At 46.1% G+C, this 20524-nt stretch overlaps 1 protein-coding gene across 7 annotated transcripts in view; it reads right to left on the bottom strand.

Annotated features, from left to right (window-relative positions):
- The window catches only part of KIAA1671 (KIAA1671 ortholog), a 129928-nt gene that overhangs the window by 75995 nt on the left and 33409 nt on the right, over positions 1–20524 (bottom strand). For 6 of the 7 annotated variants that reach the window (XM_090063549.1, XM_090063552.1, XM_090063548.1 and 3 more), the window contains exons 5-6: positions 16170–19400; positions 15100–15222 (exon numbers count right to left, since the gene is read on the bottom strand). In XM_090063549.1, the coding sequence (XP_089919675.1) occupies positions 15100–15222; positions 16170–19400 (3354 nt within the window). Of the gene's footprint in view, positions 1–2821; positions 2973–15099; positions 15223–16169; positions 19401–20524 lie in introns of those variants that run through there. The other variant, XM_090063555.1, reaches the window with a different exon arrangement.

The following is a 20524-nucleotide window of genomic DNA, read 5'->3' as shown; positions in this document are numbered from 1 at the left end:
AAGTAGGCCAATCCGTCAGCTCCCAGACTTTGGCAATGTCGCCAAGATATGGTTTAGAACTTGAGAATTAAGAAAAAACACCCTCTGAAAGATCAGAGCGAATTGTAACTCACAAGCAAACAAATATGGCTCCTCCCAAGGACTACAGACGTCAGAAGAAAGCAGATATACCAAAACCTTTAGCTCTTCTGGACGTGGTAAATTTGTGAGAGCTAAAATCCCTTTCTTTCCCAACTGAAAGCGGTTAAAGACGGAGCCCTCCATGCTCATACATAGCAACGGGCCTGCCTCAGTCATCCATGCTTCCACAAAGTCTGTGCTCCATTACCATGACAAGCAAAGTTGGGTTGGCAGTATCTTTTACTGCCCCATTTCATTGCGAGAGAGGTCAGACAAGCTTTCGGACACAAAATACCCTTGCAAACCAGCCCTGCTTCTCTCATATTCTCGGGACCATCTCAGCTACAACACCGCTCCAACCCTACGACGTTCATTATGGCAGTGCACTCGTCCGTGCAGGGGACGGGTCTCTTGGTGGCTGGCTCATCCGCCGTGCTCACAACTACACAGAAGGACTGGGATGCTTGTCATCTACAGGAACGCCTGTCAGAAGTGTGTTTCCTACGTACCGTGAAAACGTTAAATAAGAAGTAAAACTTCTAAAGATGCAGTAAGAGGAGGAGGAAGCAGCAGCGATTGCTCGATGCCCGAAAGCTCATCCAACAACTCTCCCAATGTTACAGTTGGTCCAATGAATGCATCACTAAAACCCTTACATTTCCTGGATCATCACTGCTACCCCGCCGCTCTAACTCTGACCGCTGGATATCAAAAGAATTCGCAATGCTGACTCCGACGCTAACATTAGTAAGCATTGAGAAATAATCTTAACTAGTAACTTTTTAAAATAATTTTGATTTTACTTGACTTAAAAAAATAATTACAGCTTCCTAGAGTAAGTGCACCTTATAAAGAAGTTATCTTAACCCCCTAAAAGGATCAAATAACCACACAAAGCTTGACAACCAGACCTGACATCTCCTGTTACTCTTGACTATAAACAGAGAGAATTAATACTTTATCTCCTTAGCAGCCCTCAGTTTGGTTTCTGATCAACAGAAACATTTGGAGACAAAGCAGTCAGTCTACATCCAGCACTTACAATACTTCCTCAGAGAAGTCTATGTTTTTCAAAAATTAAAGAGGTAGAAGAAGCTGTGCAATTAAAATGTGCAACAATTTTCAGGGAGAAAAAGATTTCTTATAACCAAAGAAACATCCTCTTGAAATTCATAGCATTCAAATTGCTTAGAGAGATTAGTTAGACATCGAGTATCTGATTACAACATTACTATTATACCATCAAATAAATAATGCAAGGCATGCATAGCAGCACATACACACGCCGATAATGCAGTGGAGTTTTTGTTCTCTTGCGGACTGAAGTTATATGATATAAAAGATCACTCCCAGTTACTGGACAGCCAAAATCACATTTAATTTACTTTCCTATGTTGTGAATACCAGCAGGCACGTTCCCATAAATGGCAGCAATGAAGAAGTGTCACCAACTCACAATTCAAATATCTTACTCAACTCATCCAGGCTTTAAACCAGCATTTCAAGGAAGTTTGCCTTTTAAAACCTGAGTTTATAACAAGAGTTGCACTGAAGAGCTGTGGAAGGTCTGAACATTACAGCTATTGGAAACAAGCTCATAACTGGCTTTCCATATGGAAAAGGACGGACTCTGCAACCCTCACTTCCCAATTCAGGTGTCATTTAACAGTGGTAGCCCCTGCTCGACTACTCGTGACAGCGAATGCATGTAGAAGGGCTGCCGAATTCAAGTCTTGCCGGGGGGAACCAATCCCCTGCTACCAATTTCATAGCAAAATTAGCAGCAAACATTCAGGTTTTACACAGGGCAGCATTTATATTAGTGTACTGACTCTGTGGAAAAATCATCGGATTAATGAGGAGGTTGCCATGAACTGCAATCGATGAAGAACAAATTTTAAAAGGTGCAATGCTAGAGTCCTAACTCACAGATTAAACATATCACTCGGTGTGACAACGTAGAAGTAAAAATAAGCCTCAGCACTGAGCTGGAGTTTCCTTTTCTTTGACACTGAGTAATAGACTCTTCTCAATAATTCACTCCCGTTATTCAAGCATGTTCAAACTTGTAAAATGGTAGCACACATTAAGAATTGATCAGTAAGACATTAATGAGCAAAAACCACCATGTAGGCTCAGTTGCTTTTCCCGTGGTCTCCTACCCATTAAAACATACTGTTTTATTCACGAGGTGCTTCTGGAGAGCTAGAAAGTGGATATAGGCCCTTAATGATTCTGTGCTTCCCAAGGAAGAAATAACAGTACATTTCAAAAGCCAGCACCACCAACTATTTTAAACACAGGGAGGCTGCCATACTTGGCAGAAGGGAAGGAATATTTTTAAGCAAGTGTCCTAGGGGTTATGGACAGCTTTTCAGTAAGCAGGAAGGAATGTCTATGAATATGCAATACAAAAAACTTTACTCCTTCAGATGGCTTCAATACTAGACAGAGACAAGGAGGAAAAATTCAAGTCAGACGAATATTCATATCTGCTTTTGATGGTTTGGCAAAGTCCCATTTTATCCTTCTATTCCCATTTGAGAAACCGGTCTACCCCACAACACGGCTGCTGTGGCATCTAGCTGAAAAAGCATCTCCTGTCCCATTACTGCAGTTCAGTGGAGGAAGGGAAGGTTTTGCAAACGCACTTAAAACGTCCAACTACGCACCACAAGTTTCAACTAAAGAATCCACTCACCCACAGATACTGCAGGCACTTTAACAAGCGTGGACAATAATAATACTCCATTCTTCCAAAGCACAAAGTTACCGCAACGCCATGCTGGTTGGAGATCGGCTTCTCGGACAGCGAGGCTTCCCTTCCTCCGAGGGAAGTTAAACGCACATTGTACGAATTAAAGGCATCATGAATAATTGAGAAGGTCTGCTGCACGGGAGGCAAGGTACTGCATGCAGGACTGTCCCTTTAACAGATGTGCGACACACGAGCAGCCACTGAGCGCCCGAAGTCATATGACTCACCACTTGCTATTAGCATCTAACTGCTCAGAGTTTCCCAATTTAGTTAAGCTACAGCATAAAGTGCTAGCCTCTGATCAGTAATAGTAGTTTGGATTTCACTGTACTGCAGTGATAACATTTTCCCTCTGGAAGAAAAAGCTAAAGCATGCTGCTTAAGAGGCTCGGGCTATCGAATACTATTGTTGCCGCAGCAGTGGTCTGGTTCTCTCCGCACCGTCCAACACGAATATAAAAGACCAGGTGTTGAATACAAAAGACTGCTTGTGAACAAGAAAAACGGAGGCTCTGGGACCTCACAATGCATCTTTTGCATATTACTGGAACATAACCAACACTGGCAAACCAGAAAAGGGGAGCCAAAAAAAAACCAAGATTGGATAACAGACGTTATCGGACAGTTCTCGGGCATCTTCACCAGCTCCAGGTAGACAGAGTAAGCAGGAGGTGCAGAGAATTAATGATGGAGTCGTCCAACAAGAGCAAAACCAGGAATCAGTTGCTCCCAACGGGTTTCTAAATATCCGTCTCCTGCTCTGATTTAAAAGTGGGAGAGCAGGTGCCTGCTCAGCAGGGATCTCCCACTCCCCTTCTCACTCCCTTCCAGCCACGTTACAGCTGGCGGGAAGGGACGTAGGAGAGAGATCAGACCCGGCAGAGATGCCCGTGACCACCTGGACAGCGAGCTCACCTTTCCCATTTCTCCTCTCCCCTACACTGCACTCCCTCAAACGTCACAAGATCCGGGACTGATTCAGGCCAATGCAGGAGTTCTTTAAACCACCCCTCTCTACCCATACACAGCAGTCTCCACCAAGCAGGGCCTTCCACCGGCTCACGATGGGCAGATTTAGCCATTAAATCAATAAAAAAAGAAAAAACAAAACCCAGAAATTTGGGGAATTCCTATATGCAGAGCTATAACACCCAACTCCACCTCCAGCCCACTTCTGTTTTTAGACGCACGTTGTGAAACTGGTGGTTTTGTTGTGAGATGTTAGGTTTCCAGTAGCATCTGTCATCAGATGTGGTTAAGCAGGCCAATAACTCATATGTGACAACAGCAACCGGCCTGTGCACTAAGGCTGCTGTCCTGTGCGCTGCACGAGATCTCAGGTGCAGGATGCTCACAGGTCCATTAAGGGTCTCGAGTTGTCCTAATGGGTAATTAACCCCCAAACCTAGATTCCTAAAGTTAACAAATTAATAACCCTTGCCTACAATGATGCAAGGGTTTTCAGATCTCTACAAAGCTGAAATAGGCTATATGTAACATTTGATTTTATGAAGAACTGATCTGCTTTAAAGAATGAAACAGAAAGAAATCTTGCATTAGAAATGTAGCTAGAAAACTGTTTATCCCTTTAAAATGTAAGCTTCTCACTTATTTCCTTAGTTGAACTTTCCTAAATCTAAATTATTTATTTTTCGCATCATCATAAGCTATTCAGCCTGGAGTAACCACCGGCAAGATGCATTCAAGGCAGAAGGGGAATAAGCACGTTATGTATAAAGAATAGTTTTAGTGCTAAGAACGCTGCAGTAACTGGCAATATTTAAAAATTGATTGCGTCTATGAATCAAGAAAAAGCAAGTCATGCTGCAACAAGGTTTAGGATCAAAACCTTTCATCAACTTCAAAGAAGCAGGAGAGAAGGGTGCAGATTATTCTACCAGCAGCTATAAAGGAAACATTTTGGGTGGCTTCATATCACCATACTTGTCTCTTCTGCGCCGTGCACAACTTACCACATCATCTGATGAAGCGAGCTTCAGCCCACAAAAGTCTGTCACACACACACACATTTTGGTTAATCTGTTAGGTACAAATCTAGCCTCCCTCTTGTACACCGTGTTCGTTGTAAAAGCATCTGAAATGAGGCCTGTTGGCTTCAAGGATTTAGGATGACATTCCTCATCTCTGCCAAACTGCAGAGCTTGTGCATGAAAGATGTGCCTACCAAGCAGCTAAATACCAGCAGATCACAGCACCTGTCTATCAAGCATGACAGCAATGGGTTTGCCAACCATGTAGCATCTGGGGGCCTCTGATAACAAGGAGCCTCACAGCTGCAGGTTCCCAAATCAGTCTGTCGCTCCTTAAGCATCTCATTATTAGGGAGATCTTAAATCCTCCAAGAAAGCAAGAACATGTGCAACTATCAGCCTCATTTTCCCTATGCAGGAATAACCTGCATAGAAAAAGGAAAAATCCAAGAGTTACATCAAGTTCTTTGGTCCTGGGAAGATTGGGATATGCCACTAGCTCATCCCTTTCTTATTCACTGTGAACACGGCTCCAGATGTGTATTTAGTTGCTTTCTTTATATCACAAGCAGACTGACATGCACTGGTTTGTCAATCATGGAAATATAAGGGTGCTAACCCTCTTCTTCTGGGGTGAAAGTGCATCCCACAAATTCCATTACTCTACTCCAAGGTGGACTTCATTTAAATCAAATGGATTTAAATTGTGATTTAAATCACTGGGCAAAAAACCTCAATTTAATCATTGTTTTCTACAAAAAGTGTCTTCTTCTTGTTTGATATCCTTTATTCATTTAACTTCTTGAAACTCCACTTTGAGAGAGAAGTAAGGGCTTGAGTGTGTGTACACCAACTTGCAGAGAGACAAGAGTGGTATGATAAGTGATATTGTGGTCATGAGTGATATGAGTTATCCTGACATCAACTGGGAGGAGCAGTCGGCCAGGTCGAGCCACTCATGAAGGTTCCTGATGTGCGTCCAGGACCTACACCTCGTGCAGGAGGCACTTGTCCCTACTAGGGAAAACACCATGCTGGATCTGGTGTTAGCCTCTGGGGATGACCTGGTGGGGGATGTGCTAGTACAAGGGAGGCTAAGGGACAGTGATCATGAAATGATCCAGTTTGCTATTCAGAGAAAGGTGGGGAGGGTAACTAGCACAGCGCAAATGCTTGACTTTAAGAAAGCCAACTTCGCTGTGCTCAGGGCAGTAGTCAGGGAGGTACTCGGAGCCCAGGGGGTAGCTAGTCTGGGGGTCCAGGAAAGGTGGTCCTTCCTCAAGGAAGCTATCCTTGGGGCACAGCAGGACACAATTCCTCTGCGCAGGAAGGCGGGGAAAGGGTCCAAGAAACCTTCATGGCTGAGCGCGGATATCCAGGCTGGCCTGAGGGCAAATAAAAAAAAGTGTACTGGCAGTGGATGCAGGGGGCAGGGACAAAGGAGGAGTACACCTCCCTGACCCGAGCTTGTAGGGATTTGGTGAGGAAGGCTAAAGCAGCACTGGAGCTTAGATTAGCTCCTGGGATTAAGGATAACAAAAAATCCTTCTTCAAATACATAGGCAGGAAGAAGTAGTCTCGGGGTAACATTGGACCCCTACGGGGCAGGGTAGGGTAGGGCAGTTGGTGACGGACGCATGAGAGAAGGCCGAACTCTTCAACAAGTTCTTTGGCTCTGTGTTCCTGTGTGCTGGCAATGGGGTGCTCTCGGGTGATAGCGTAGAGGGGCCCAGGAAGGATGCGAGTCCCCCCAACTGTTAATTCAGACCTAGTTAAGGATTACCTGGAGGGCTTAGATGTGTCCAGGTCGGGGGACCTGGATGACCTTCATCCATGGGCGCTGAGGGAATTGGCTGGTGTCATTGTGGAGCCATTGGCACGGCTGTTTGAGGACTCCTGGTCCTCGGGCCAAGTCCCTGAGGACTGGAAAAGGGCCAGTGTGGTCCCTATTTTCAAGAAGGGGAGGAAGGAAGAGCCTGGCAACTACAGGCCAGTCAGCCTCACTTCTATCCTGGGGAAGGTCTTTGAAAAAATTATCAAGGGCCACATTTATGAGAGCCCTGCAGGGGAAGTGATGTTGAGGGGTAACCAGCATGGGTTTGTGCCAGGCCGATCCTGCCTAACTAACCTGGCCTCTTTCTATGACCAGGTAACAAAGAGCTTAGATGGGAAGGAGGAAGTCAATGTCGTCTTCTTGGACTTCCAGAAGGCCTTCGACACGGTGTCCCACCCAATGCTGGTGGGCAAGCTGAGGGGCTGCGGCATGGATGAATGCACGGTCACATGGGTGGCAAACTGGCTCCAGGGGCGCACCCAGAGGGGGGCGGTGGACGGGTCGATGTCGACCTGGGGGGTGTGGGCAGCGGAGTCCCCCAGGGCTCGGTCCTTGGGCCAGTGCTGTTCAACATCTTCGTTAGCAACCTGGACGAGGGGGTGGAGAGCACCCTGTTCAAGTTCGCTGATGACACCAGGCTGTGGGGTAAAGTGAATACACCGGCAGGCAGGGACCGCGTCCAGGCAGACCTGGAGAGGTTGGAGAAGTGGGCGGATCTGAACAGGATGCGGTTCAACAAGGACAAGTGCAGGGTGCTGCACCTGGGGAGAGGGAACCAGCATTACCGTTATAGATTAGGGGCTGCCCCCCTTGGCAGCACAGAGGCAGAGAGGGATCTTGGAGTCAGGATTGAATCCAGGATGAATATGAGTTGCCAATGCGACGAAGCAATAGGCAGAGCCAACTGCACCCTGTCCTGCATCAACGCTGGGACTAGGGGGTCAGTACACACATCCACGGGAGGCCTCAAATGCCTCTACACAAACGCTCGTAGTATAGGCAACAAGCAGGAGGAACTCACCCTCCTGCTGGCTGACACCAGGCCAGACATAGTGGGGAGTACGGAAACGTGGTGGGACGCAACGCATGATTGGGCATTGAATGTCAAGGGCAATAGGCTGTACAGGAGGGACAAGACGGGGAGGAGAGGTGGGGGCGTGGCACTCTATATTAAGGAGGAATACACATCCTCGACAATTAGCAAGGAGGCAGGGGAGGGGCACTCTGAAGTGCTTTGGGTTAGAGTACAAGGCAGTCGAGGGGAAAGAGACTTAACGGCGGGGGCCTACTACAGACCCCCCAACCAGGGAGAGGAGCTTGACCAGGAATTCTTGGGTCAGCTCACAGAGGTAGCGAAGGCTAAGGATGTGGTCGTCATGGGGGACCTGAACTTCCCAGACATCTGGCCAGGTCTGAACGCTCATGTAGATCCCCAGCCCAAACACAGGACCTCCATCTAACCCAGGAGGCGCACAGCCCCACCAGGGAGATGCCTTGTTGGACCTAGTGCAGGCCACCGGCGACAACCTGGTGCAGGGGCTGCGGGTGCTCGACCACCTGGGCGACAGCGATCGTCGCCTGCTGGGATTCACCATCCAGCGCAAGGTGGCAAAGGCCTGCAGCAAGGCAGCGGCCCTGGATTTTAGGAGGGCAGACGTCAACGAGCTAAGAAGGATAGCTGGAGAAGCGCTGAGGTCTCGGGGGGGAGGGGAGCCAGGTGTCCAAGGAGAGCGGTCACTCCTTAAGGAGACGATCCTCCAAGCCCAAAGGGAGGTAAACCCAACAAGGATCAAAGGGAGCAGGAGAGCACACAAGCCTCCATGGCTCACCAAAAGCATCCGGGAATGTCTCCTTGCTAAAAAGGAGGCTTATACCCAATGGAAAGAAGGGGTCATCACCAGGGAGGGCTATTCTGCAGTTGCTCGGGGATGTAGGGGGGTAGTCAGGAAGGCCAAGGCAGAGATGGAACTGGGACTAGCTTCCCAGATTAAGGACAACAAGAAGTCCTTTTTTAAATACACAGGGGGTAAAAAGAAGGTCCCGGGTAATGTGGGGCCCTTGCAGGACGCGTTGGGAAATTTGGTCGTCACACCAGACGGCAAAGCTAACATGTTTAACGACTTCTTTGCCTCCGTCTTCCTAAGTAAGGACCAGAACAGCCACCTCCCTGCTGGACCCCCCTTGGGCCCCAGGGGAGGCACACCTGGGCCACGGGCTAGCGAGGATTTAGTTAGGGAGCTTCTGGAGGGGTTGGACGTATTTAAGTCAGCCGGTCAAGGAATTGGCTGAGGTCATTGCAAGTCCCCTGGCACAACTTTACAAGCACTCGTGGTGCTCTGGTGAGGTACCGGAGGACTGGAAGAGGGCCACCGTGGTTCCCATCTTCAAAAAAGGCAGGAAGGAGGACTCGGGGAAACTACAGGCCGGTTAGTCTTACCTCGATCCTAGGCACATCCAGGAGGGGCCAGCAGGGGACTGCATGCTTAGGGGCAACCAGCACGGGTTCATCAGTGGCAGGTCCTGTCAGACCAACCTGGTGGCCTTTTACGATCAGATCACCAGATCATTAGACGCAGGGGTAGCAGTGGATATAGTCTTCCTGGACTTCCGGAGGGCTTTTGACACTGTCTCTCACCCCGTTCTCATTAAGAAACTGGGGGCTGTGGTGTAGACACCCACACAGTCAAATGGGTCGCCAACTGGCTGGAGGGCCGCACCCAGAGAGTGGTGGTGGATGGGTCCTTCTCAACCTGGAGGGACGTGGGCAGTGGGGTCCCCCAGGGCTCGGTCCTCGGGCCCGCACTGTTCAACATCTTCATCAGTGATTTGGACGAGGGGGTAAGAAGCAACCTGTTCAAATTTGCTGATGACACTAAGATGGGGGGGGACGTGGGTACATTGGAAGGATGCAACCTAGACAGGTTACAGGGGTGGGCGGATGAGAATAGGATGGGTTTCAACACAGACAAGTGCAAGGTGATGCACCTCGGGAGGAACAACCGGCACCATACCTACAGGGTGGGGAACTCCCCTCTTGTCAGCACGGAGGCGGAAAGGGATCTGGGGGTAATCACTGACTCCAAGATGAACATGGGCCGGCAGTGTGGGGACGCGGTCAGGAAGGCCAACCGCACCTTGTCCTGCATCCACAGATGCATCTCGAGCAGGTCCAGGGAGGTGATCCTCCCCCTCTATGTGGCACTGGTCAGGCCGCAGCTGGAGGACTGCGTCCAGTTCTGGGCGCCACACTTCAAGAGGGACGTGGACAGCATGGAGAGGGTCCAGAGAAGGCCACTCACATGGTCGGGGGCAGCAGGGCAGGCCCTATGAGGAGAGGCGGCAGGACCTGAACCTGTTCAGCCTCCACAAGAGAAGGCTGAGGGGGGATCTTGTGGCCTGTTACAAACTAGTCAGGGGGGATCAGCAGGCACTGGGGGAGTCCCTGATCCCCCGAGCACCGCCAGGAGTGACCAGGAATAACGGTCACAAGCTGGCAGAGGGTAGGTTTAGGCTAGACATCAGGAGGCGCGACTTCACGGTCAGGGCGGCTAGGGTCTGGAACCAGCTTCCAAGAGAAGTGGTGCTGGCTCCTGCCCTGGGGGGCTTTAAGAGGAGGTTGGATGTACATCTTGCTGGGGTCGTTTGACCCCAGTGCTCTTCCCTGCCAGGGCAGGGGGTCGGACTAGATGATCTGCCCAGGTCCCTTCCGACCCTAGAAACTATGAAACAGGGGCATCACTAACAGGTCCAGAGAGGTCCCAGTGCTCCTTCCTGCCCATGGCAGGGGGTCGGACTCAATGATCTGTCTGGGTCCCTCCCGACTCATTAATTCTTAGAGGGCTGCTGGGTGGGTAATCAGGACTGTTATCTCCCGTCTCCATATACTGCTGTTACCAAGGATGGTATCTCTGGAGACCACAAATTTTCTGCCTGAAGACGAGCCTTTGTGCCTCAAAGCCTGCAAAGAATAATTTTTTCCAACTAGTTTTAGTTGGTCTAATAAAAGATATCACATCTACCCAAAAAACCTTGTCTGCCTGTGATCTCTGGAGACACAAACCCACAGTTTGAGAACTGAAACTCAGCACCACGGAGATGCTTAATGGGATCTTCTTGACCGAGGACCGAGTCCCATTGGGTAGAGCGGTTTTCTTTAATCTTTACTGATCTACAGAGGAGCCTCTGGGAACCCCCTAAGATTGAGCCCCTAATATAGTCCATGTGACCTATATATAAAACTTCTAAACAGATTACAAGAATATATGGTCTCAAATAGTATATATAAATTAGAAGCGACGATCCCTATTCCATGCCGATGTCTTTGAGCTTTAACATATTTTAAATTAAAACTGCCTTTATATGTTTGTTTTTTTAAGACCTTAAAAAATAAAAAAATATGATTAAATCAAAAATGTTATTTAAATTTTAACAATCCAGATTTTTAATTTTTTTTTAAATCGTTGACTTTTATCCACCCTGCTCTACTCTACTTTTCCATTTTATCTGAGCCATACATTCTAATAATGAAGATCACAGACAAAGCAACATTGTGAAGACTGATGGAAGGAGTAACATGATCTTCATCAAAACCATTTTGTTTTAATTTACCCGAGTGTCAAAAACGAAAATTCCCAAAGAGTTGTTGCTAAGTCTGTAGAAATGAGAACTTGTTGAGATTTAACAAAAAATACAAAAGATATCTGAAAAATAAGAGATGTAATTGTATCATCCCAGTCAGAAACTCCAGTAAAAATCAGTCAAGCTTCTGGCCCACAATCCTGCTCTTGGCCAGAGAGAGGCAGAGTCAAGTACATCACAGTTACCACATGCAAATTAGCAGACAGGTTGACTCAGCACCGGAGCACGCCTGATAACGAACAAGGCAAAGAGCCGCTCAGTTTTTATTGTTCGCTGCAGGTCAAAGCTGAACCCAACGAGAGGGAAAAGCTGAGACACTGTCACCACGGAACCAAGGGATTCGGGCACTCAGACCCTCCTGATGCTCCACCTGCCCTACACTACTTGGAAGCCCCCATGCCATCTTCGCTCTCCCAAGGTATCCAGTGACCAGATCAAGAACCCTTGTTTTTATTAGCAAGCACAGCCATAACAAGTATGACTGAAACCAAAGTAGTCATGATGCCCTGTATGTTTTAGAGTCTACACTCTACGCAGATTTTACCTGCAATTCTGATGCTGACAATACTTTCCTTTTCAGGATTTTGGGGAAAGTGTAAAATGCAGTTTGCTCCCAGGGTTTTCATTCTGAGGGAAGCTCAGGGGTTAATTTACAGTGCATGTGTGTACTCACCCCCCAGTAAGGCAGCCCACCACTAAACAAAGTGGGGTACACCACCTGCAATTTGCTGCTGTGGAACCTGCACACAGGCAGTTACCATGGGGTAGATGATGCACTCTCAGCCTAGGGTTTATGTCATGTTGTGGCATCTTGCTCACACTCCCATACCCTAATGATCTGGCAAGGATCAGCTCTCATGGCATCTGGGATTAGCAGTCAGCATCAAGAAATCCAGGCTCTCACAATGAGCGCGCGCTGTTGTCAACTGGCATTCAACATAAAGGAATCCAGACTCCAAGAAAGAAAGAGTCAGCGGATATAAATGGTAAGGGTATTACAACACTGAAAGAATAGTGAGCCTAAAATGTGTCCTCCACCATTTTCATTTTACATGTACATATTATATATGTGTACACACACACATGCAATACCTTGGCAATTTCACTATCATTGAACACACAACATTTTTTTTTACTCTTAAACTCTTCTTTTGCATCCTCCAGTTTCCAAAATACCAGCCTGAAAAAATTTCAAACTGGGATGATACCATGTCATCTGTTGGTTGTCACATAGCTTTTGTCACTATTATTTTTGTTAACCAAAAGCAGCTGTAATTTCTACAGACGTTGCACTAACTCACTGGGAAATATTAGTTTTCACTTTCCTACACATCCACCACAAAATGTTCCTGGTGAGGATGCAGGCCCCCTGCCCTTCCCCCTGTGCAAGGCCAGCCGTCACACTTGCTCCCCTTTTTCTGAAGTTCAGTATGAAATAAAGAAGGAGAAGGAGAACTGTTCCAAAGGCTTAGCAAGAGATCAGCAGTCATTACTTGTTCTTATTCCTTCACTAAAAAAGGAAATCAAACACGAAGGAATCCGAGTTATGAACTGTAGTTGTCTCAGCAGTCAAGCAGCCTTTATGCTCAACAGCCATGCACGACATTCCTAGGGGTTTTGTGCAATCTTGGCAGTTTACAAGCAAGGCGATGCACTGAGTCGCCACACGAGGGGGTTATGAGACCAAGACGACGTGTGAACGCCGACACCTAGTCTTCTGACAAGTGAGACTCGCAACATTCACGTACTGCTCAGGTACGTGGCATAACTGCAAGCCTGGATCTCCCACTTCCAAGTGTGAACATGCATCTTTGCGATGATGACAGAGGGCTCTGATGAGCTGCCTGTCACTAAAGGAAGCACATGTAAAAGGCATATTGCTTTCAGTTTCTCAAACTAAATGTTTTTAAAGTTAGAAAAGGCACCAGAGAAACTCAGCAGTCAAGATGATTTTGCAAGCCCCAATGTCATACCTCTGTGCAATCACCTGGCTGGCAGCAAAAATAAAGGCTACGTTTCCTTTATACTCACTGGGTAGCTGTGTGCCTATTCGAACCATGTTGTGCTAGGACCTAACAGGCCTTTAGAAACAACAGCAGAAGTGTTTCTGCTTGTCCATACAAGTTTCTTGCCCAATGAAATTGGATAAGAACCTTTAAAAGACAGCTCTGCTCCAAAATGCACAGTTAGCCCCTTGCTCAAAAGAGTGGTCCCTGGAGAATAGAAAGACCCTACTTCAGGTGACAAAATCATTTCTTACTGCTGTCAGCAATCCAGAGAGAGGCAGCTGAGTGCACAGGTGCACACCGCAATTCTTACCCAGGCTTCCCCCAGCTCCATGCCTATGGGCATTGCAGACGTCACTTGGGATAGGGTCTGACCTGGAGACCCTCTAACTCCTGACAGGTAATTACCAATAGGGAAAATTGTTGCACGTTTACTTCCTAGCTTGATTTTGCAGAGCAGTCCATTATACATTAAATTAGCTTAGCTGAGAACTGTGTGCACTTGCTACAGAAACTGTTGAAAATAAATATGGATGCACCATTCTCTGTTTAAAGAGAGAGAGAGAAAAATATTAAGAGGAAATGAGAGTCAAAGAAAGAAAGTTGGTGGAAGTACTCGGATTTTAAAATCCAAAAGGAACCTGAAATTCCAAAGTCTGTCTGTCCAAAAAACTTCCACTTCCTTACTTTGCAACAGCCATCCCATTAAAGGGACATGTACATGGAGTCCACATTTATAAACAGAACATTTATATTATTTTATAATATCTTCTGTCCTCTTTGGTTAAAGAATAAACTTTATAACAAAAGGGCTGTTCCTAGGCCCTGGGGTGGGGACAGGGAAAAAAAAATACCACAAATGACATAAAAAGATTTCTCTGGGTGGAAATAATAATCAACGAGACCCTTTCCTCAAAGACTAGCATAAAAGGTAAGGATTGTAGGAAATGCTGAACACTTGCACAGTCCCAATACAAGCTTTGGCTGCTCCTGCATGGCAGTAATTTCTCTGCTTTTCTTCACTGTGTTTAGAGCTGGCAAAGCTGACCTTATGGGTACTGAACTCACGGTTATGTGAATTCAGGAGCTGGGCTACCTTCACAGACACTCAGAGGTACGGTAGCATGTAGCCTACTCTGGGTGGAGTGAAAGGCTGCAGGGACAAGGGCCTGCCCCCCTATGGTTTCCATATAGATCCTAATAAAATTTGATTACTTAGCCTGCATAGGAAAGGAGGGAAAACTGTGCCCTTGGTACAAAACTCATGACAAGGATGATGGGGGGGAAGGAGGTCAGCTTCAGTAATCAAAAGAAGAGCAAAGCTTTTAAGCACAAAGGCTTTGGAATCACCATCCTCCTTTGGAGAAATGTATAACACTGAACAAGCAACAGGACATTGGGACGGGGCGCTTTAAGTTTCCTCCTTTGCAATAACCCAAGATTTTACTAGTCACTTCATTTTCGGCTTGAAAACGGTCCCTGAAAACAGAAGGGCTTCTGTACAGTCTTTTGTGTTTGGACATTCAGCTCAAAGTGATAAGATAGCCCCTGGGAATCCATGTTATCCAGAAGTTAATCTGGACAGGAAGTCTACTTCCTTCTGCTACAGGTCCTGATACCCTTCAGCACAGCTACTCCCACCAGTCAGGATCACAGAAAGGGAAACACCATGTAAACCAGATATTTAAAAAAATAAATACAAAGAAAGAAAGAAGAGGAGGAGAAAAAGGAAAGGAAAGAAAAGCAGCCTACCGTCCACCGCTCTGTCCTTTGGTCCTTATAAAAGCTATGGCTTCTTCTCTGGATGGAAACAGATGTAAATCCTTTCCCATCAGATTTCTCAGAGCTATGTTTGGTCCATTCTTTTCCAAAGTCCTGTTTCAAGAGAGAACATGACAAATACAATGTAAAATGCCCGCTGGAATTGACTTCAGCTAAAAGACCTACAGAGACGGCTCGAGGCAGTCAAAGCAAGGAAGGGTCCCTCCCGCATGCCCACTGACACCTGACTGGGCATGTGCCATGCGCTCACTTCTCGTTGCGTTACAAGAATCACTGTCGCATATCCTGCATGGCAACGCAGACTACAGAAGTAGTAGAAAACGGTAGCTAGCCGTGTTAGTCTGAAGTCTGGCAGAAGGCAAGGGAGAGATGCACCTTACAGACTAAATGAATCAGAGAGATTCATTAGCTTTCATGAGCCACAGCCCACTTCATCAGGTGCTACAGCAATGGTTGAGGTCAGGAAGTGGGAAAAATGGACCAACACACACACACACACACACAGTTTGCTCCCCTTCAATAAAGAGAAACAAAAATACCAGCTCAACTGAAAGCCTGTATAACAACTGCCTATCCAAAGTCAGTTCAGTTCATTGAAATATAAATGCGACCAACATCTTTGACAAAAGTCAAATTACTCTTTACAATTTATACAATATCAACCCACAATTTAGAAGCTCAGTACTTCTACAGCTTTCTTTGGCACTGTAACAGAGCTGTCAATAGGCAACTGGTGACTTTTAATTAGCTGCTGCACATCTGGCTCCTAAATGACACACCTTGCGAGGAGCAACTCTCCTTTAAAGTGAGCGAGAGAGGGAGGGAGAGGGAGATGACTAGTGGGGAGCCGAGTCCCTCACTAGGGCACATAAAGGCCAGAGTCTTGTCTGGCACATTTTCCTATTGGCACCAATACTGAGAAAGCAGAGCCAATTTGCACCAGCCAGGGATCTGGCAGTAGCACAAAGAAAGCGAGACAGAAAGCAGTTGGCACCATTAGTTCCAGAAAGTGGGCTAACAGATACTGCTCTGTAAAATACCTTTTTATCTTCGCAGGAGAAAGATTCCCGCGAAGATGCAGTCCTTTGTTTCAGTCTGTTCTCGGCACTTTCAGGAGAGCAGCTCTGCTTCAACTGGTGCGGGTCCCTTCTTCCCGATGCTTCTTGCACAATGGGGACGCTGGCTCTCGCCTTGGCTGGGCGGCCCTTTTCCGAGTACGAGCGTTTTAACTCTGGCACTGTGTTTCCAAAACTAGGCAAGTAGTCCTTCCGCTCAGGTTTGTTCTTTGCATGGGAAAAGTCACCCTCCTGCAAGGCTTTGTTTGCACTGTCTTTGTTCTTATTTACAGAGCTCCAAGTTACGTTTCTGTGCCAGTGGTCATCCACGGACACCTCTGTGAGCTGTTGGCTTGGGAACCATTTCTTCTGTAACGAGCCAGCAACCTCTGAGGAGAAATCAAAAGCCAAGCTGCCTTCCAGTTTCTGGTCCACACTAACTGGGTGTTTGAGCTGCACTTCATAATCTTTGTGCTTGGCACTTTGGCACCTTGGAATGACATCCTTCTCGTGATCCTCGTCAATAATGAATGTTTTTTTTCTGGTGCTGGCAGCGTCAGCAAACGAACTTATAGGTTTATCCGAAAGCCAGCTGCTAGGGTTTCCCCAGTAGGGAGGGCTCACTGTTCTGTCTTTTGACTTTGGCTTACTCAAGTCTTGGCCACGGGACTCCAGCTTCTCTTTGCTGCTTTCACAAAGCAGTAAGCTCCGAGGCCTGTGGTGCTCTTCTGCATAGTTACCTTGTTTAGCGGCGCTAGAAGACAGATCCGATTCTTTCCGCTCTTTCCTGTTCTGGCCATGGGGAGTTTTATCTGTCACACTTCTTTTGTGCTTAGACTTCTCCCGATTAAATGAGCTGTTATCCACAGGGAGCCCGTCATCTTTTCTGTCTTGACTGTGACTGGTTCTCATGGATTCTTCTTTATATTCTGCCATCAGAGCATCGATATCAAGAATTCTGCCTCGGAAACGATCCTCGGCCTTTGTGCCAAGTACGTCACGGGTGTTTTCATCGCTCTTTCTCTGTGATGAGAGCTCGTTATCTTTGTGAACATGTTTAAAGGGCCTTGTGGATTTTGAGTCATAGCATGGGGAGGCTTTTCCTCCACTACCTTTTAAATCAGTGTGAACCGTACTTTCTGGTTCCTGTTTTAACAAGGCATCAACATCTGTCACCTTCTCCTTAGAACGATCCAGGCCTCTGTCACGATGCTTCCAGTTGTTCTCTTCATGAGCCACCCCATAACTATTTAGCGCACCTTTTTTGGAAAAACTCGGGTTGTCTTGATCTTCCTCTCCAGTCCAATTCCTATTAATGCATATGTCTTGAGAGCCATCTTTACAACATGCGCTTGCCACATTTTTATAGGGTTGCTGAGGCGCAGGCTTGGATCTTCTGGAAGAACCAGAGGCTGGGTTAATTGGTAGACTTTCACCCCCTGCAAAAGTAGGGCTCGTTTCATTTGCATTAACAGCAGTTATGGAGCTTTTTCCTTTTTTACTACCAGGAACCTGATAAGTGACTGCAAAGTAAGTTGCCTTGGGTTCAGAGGAAGAGATCTGCTTCTTCATGGGGTCATTAGGACTTACTGGGAGGGTTTGGCTCGCTTCCTTTGAGTCTATCCCATCTTTGTTTTTTTTACTTTTCTTTTTCATTGCACTTTCATCAGCCAGCAGCGAATCCGTTCCACTCCACCTCGCGGTGCTTTCCTGAGTCACGGCACCAACTTCCAGCTTGCTACGATCTTGGGGCAAGGTCTTCCGTCGCCATCTGCCTGAAACCTTATGGTGGGAAACAAGATTGCCACTTCCTTGGACTTTTTCTTCTGATTCTACTAATCTAAATTTGTCTCCATTTTCACTGGCTGCATTACTCGAGTCTGGATATTTCCTTAATTCAAAGGCTCTCAATTCTTCTTTCTTAATAGATATTACTTCTCCATCAGGATACTGGCCCACGGGGGACTTACCCATTTGGTTACTTCCAGTTGCTGAGAGCCGACCCCCCTGCTTACTGATGCTGGTTGACATAATGCCTTGACCTACGTCTGCTCTGGATTCATAGTCATCTGCCCTAACTGGTTTAATACCAGGTTTCTCTAAAAAGTATTTTGTCATTTTTGAGCTCTCTGTTTTTTCTGTGGAAGAAATATCATTCTTCTCTTTTTGCATTTCAGGATGCCCTTTAATAACTTTGTCACTTGTTATAGCCAAATCCCTGTTATTACTTACAGAGTAAAACAGTTTCTCTGATATGAACAGCTGATTTGCCTGACTCTTCCCTGGTTCTGCTATCAGCTCAGGAAGCACATGTTTGCTGGGGAAGAAATCTTTCAGTTCTCTAGAAGCAAACTTGTCTGCAGAAAGCTCCAAAGGGTCTTTCGTTTCTGAAAGAGCATTTGCCTCTTTTAGGTGGTCAGTTTTATTATCTAGTCTGCACAGATAATCACCTTGCAGCACATCCCCATCAGGTTTTCTCTTCTCTTTCATGGATGATTTTCTGGTTCTGAGCGTCACAGCTTTGTCTTCAGGAACCACCGTAATGGCTTCGCTGAGCGCTCTCTCACCAACTGTCTGAAGGATTTCATATCTTGGTTCTATTCTTTGGTACATCAGCGAGTCCTCCACATGCTTAGCAGTGGGTTTTTCACAATTTTCAACTGAAGAGTATTTTTCCGAGGGAATTGCATGAGCAGTTTTCTTGTCTTCACTATGAGAAGTTGCTTTTCCACATTTTTCTGTATTTCCCACGTAACCTGACATATTAGGCTGTCTGTGGTGCTCTTTCTTTGACATAGTATCCTCCTGTGGTTCTTTTTCCACCCAAGACCTTCTATGATGACCCAATGAAGGTGCTACATCATCTTTTCCTTCACGCTCAGTGGTCAGCTTTAATGTGGCATCAACTCCAAGCCGATCGGCAATAATATTATGCTTCTCAACATTAGAGTCATACATGGTAGCTCGGACTGTTTTAAAAGATTGCGTCTTTTCTGCTGGAATGGAAGGGTTTAATTGCGTTTCAAAACTGTTTGCACCTGACACAGAGTTTTCACCCAGAAGAGAGAGGTTTTGCCGGTCTCTGAGGAAGCTTCCTTTTCTCTCCATTTGCCCAGTTTTATCTGGTATTTTTAACACCTGCCATGGTTTCCACTGATTCCAAACAGCACATGTTTCACTGATATCTGTTCCACATGAAGGCTTCACCTCTTTACTCTGAAACAAAAATTAAATTAGGATTTAATTATAAAGAGTGTGCTGCACCCAGCTTCCATATGATAGTAGGGAAACGTACTGCATCCGTATTAGTATGGAGTGTCCCGCATCCATATTATACACTTCTTCTCTAAGCACACATACTAACCAATTCAAGTGCTGATGGACTAACAGTAAATCTTACAAGCCCCAGGGCAAATTCTCATTATGTTAGACTCTCAAATTTTCTGCCTTTTTTTAAATAAAAAAAAGGGAAAATGTATAAAGAGTTACTGGGTCTACATTTGACACAATATTTAAATCTGCAATGAATAATCTACTTGCAAGTTCCAGAAAAGGCAAGACACCCAGCAGGGGAGACTCCCAAATAGTATGGCAGTGAGCACCAGTGAGTAATGCCTAAAAATAAAAAATGAAGCAGTAGGAATGGTAGTTTGAGGAGATAACCAAGAAAAGTTGCCAGTGGCTGCCAGAAGTGAGTACCCTTCACAACTGGAGCTGCTGGTGACAGAGGACCTGGCACGAAACATAAATCAAGTCCAAAAAAACAGATTAGTGGGTAAGCATATGGATTTTCACAACAGTTTTAGGCATGTCAGACCTTTTCAGTATCTAGAAGTCAGTAAACATTGGGCTGTTGCACTGAAGGCTGCCATTCTAGTAATCATCACCAGGGAGCAGATGATGATGATGGTAATTGGAACTGAATACAATCTCTCGGCCCTAAGAAAGCAGCGGGGGAAACAAGATCTTTTCCAAGTTTTAATTTTTTTGTAAAACTTGACTTCTCCGATTCACTGTATTTTCAAATTCTTAAGGCAGCAGCCCACCATTAGACAAAAGTTATAACAAGTGAGATTCTGCTCAATGAAAACACTTACTCTGCTTTCAAGTTAAAATCTTCTCAGGATTTGTATATGAATATTTAATATAGCTTGTTTTACTGAGTCCCTATGTATGTGGACTCCCCCCCCCACACACACACCCCTTTGCTTTGCTAATTCAGAAAAGGAAGGAAAAAACATTCTAGAGTTTTCAGTACAAAATACATATTTTGTAGCACATTAAAGTTACAGATTAGGAGCAAAGTTATTATGTATACTAATAAATCAATGCTCAAAAGT

This window comes from Crocodylus siamensis, chromosome 9 (assembly GCF_052110815.1).
Source record: "Crocodylus siamensis isolate JL-2025a chromosome 9, ASM5211081v1, whole genome shotgun sequence".
Lineage (NCBI taxonomy): Eukaryota > Metazoa > Chordata > Crocodylia > Crocodylidae > Crocodylus > Crocodylus siamensis.
Note: the sequence above shows the minus strand (reverse complement) of the source record. Positions and strands in the feature narration are given on the sequence as shown.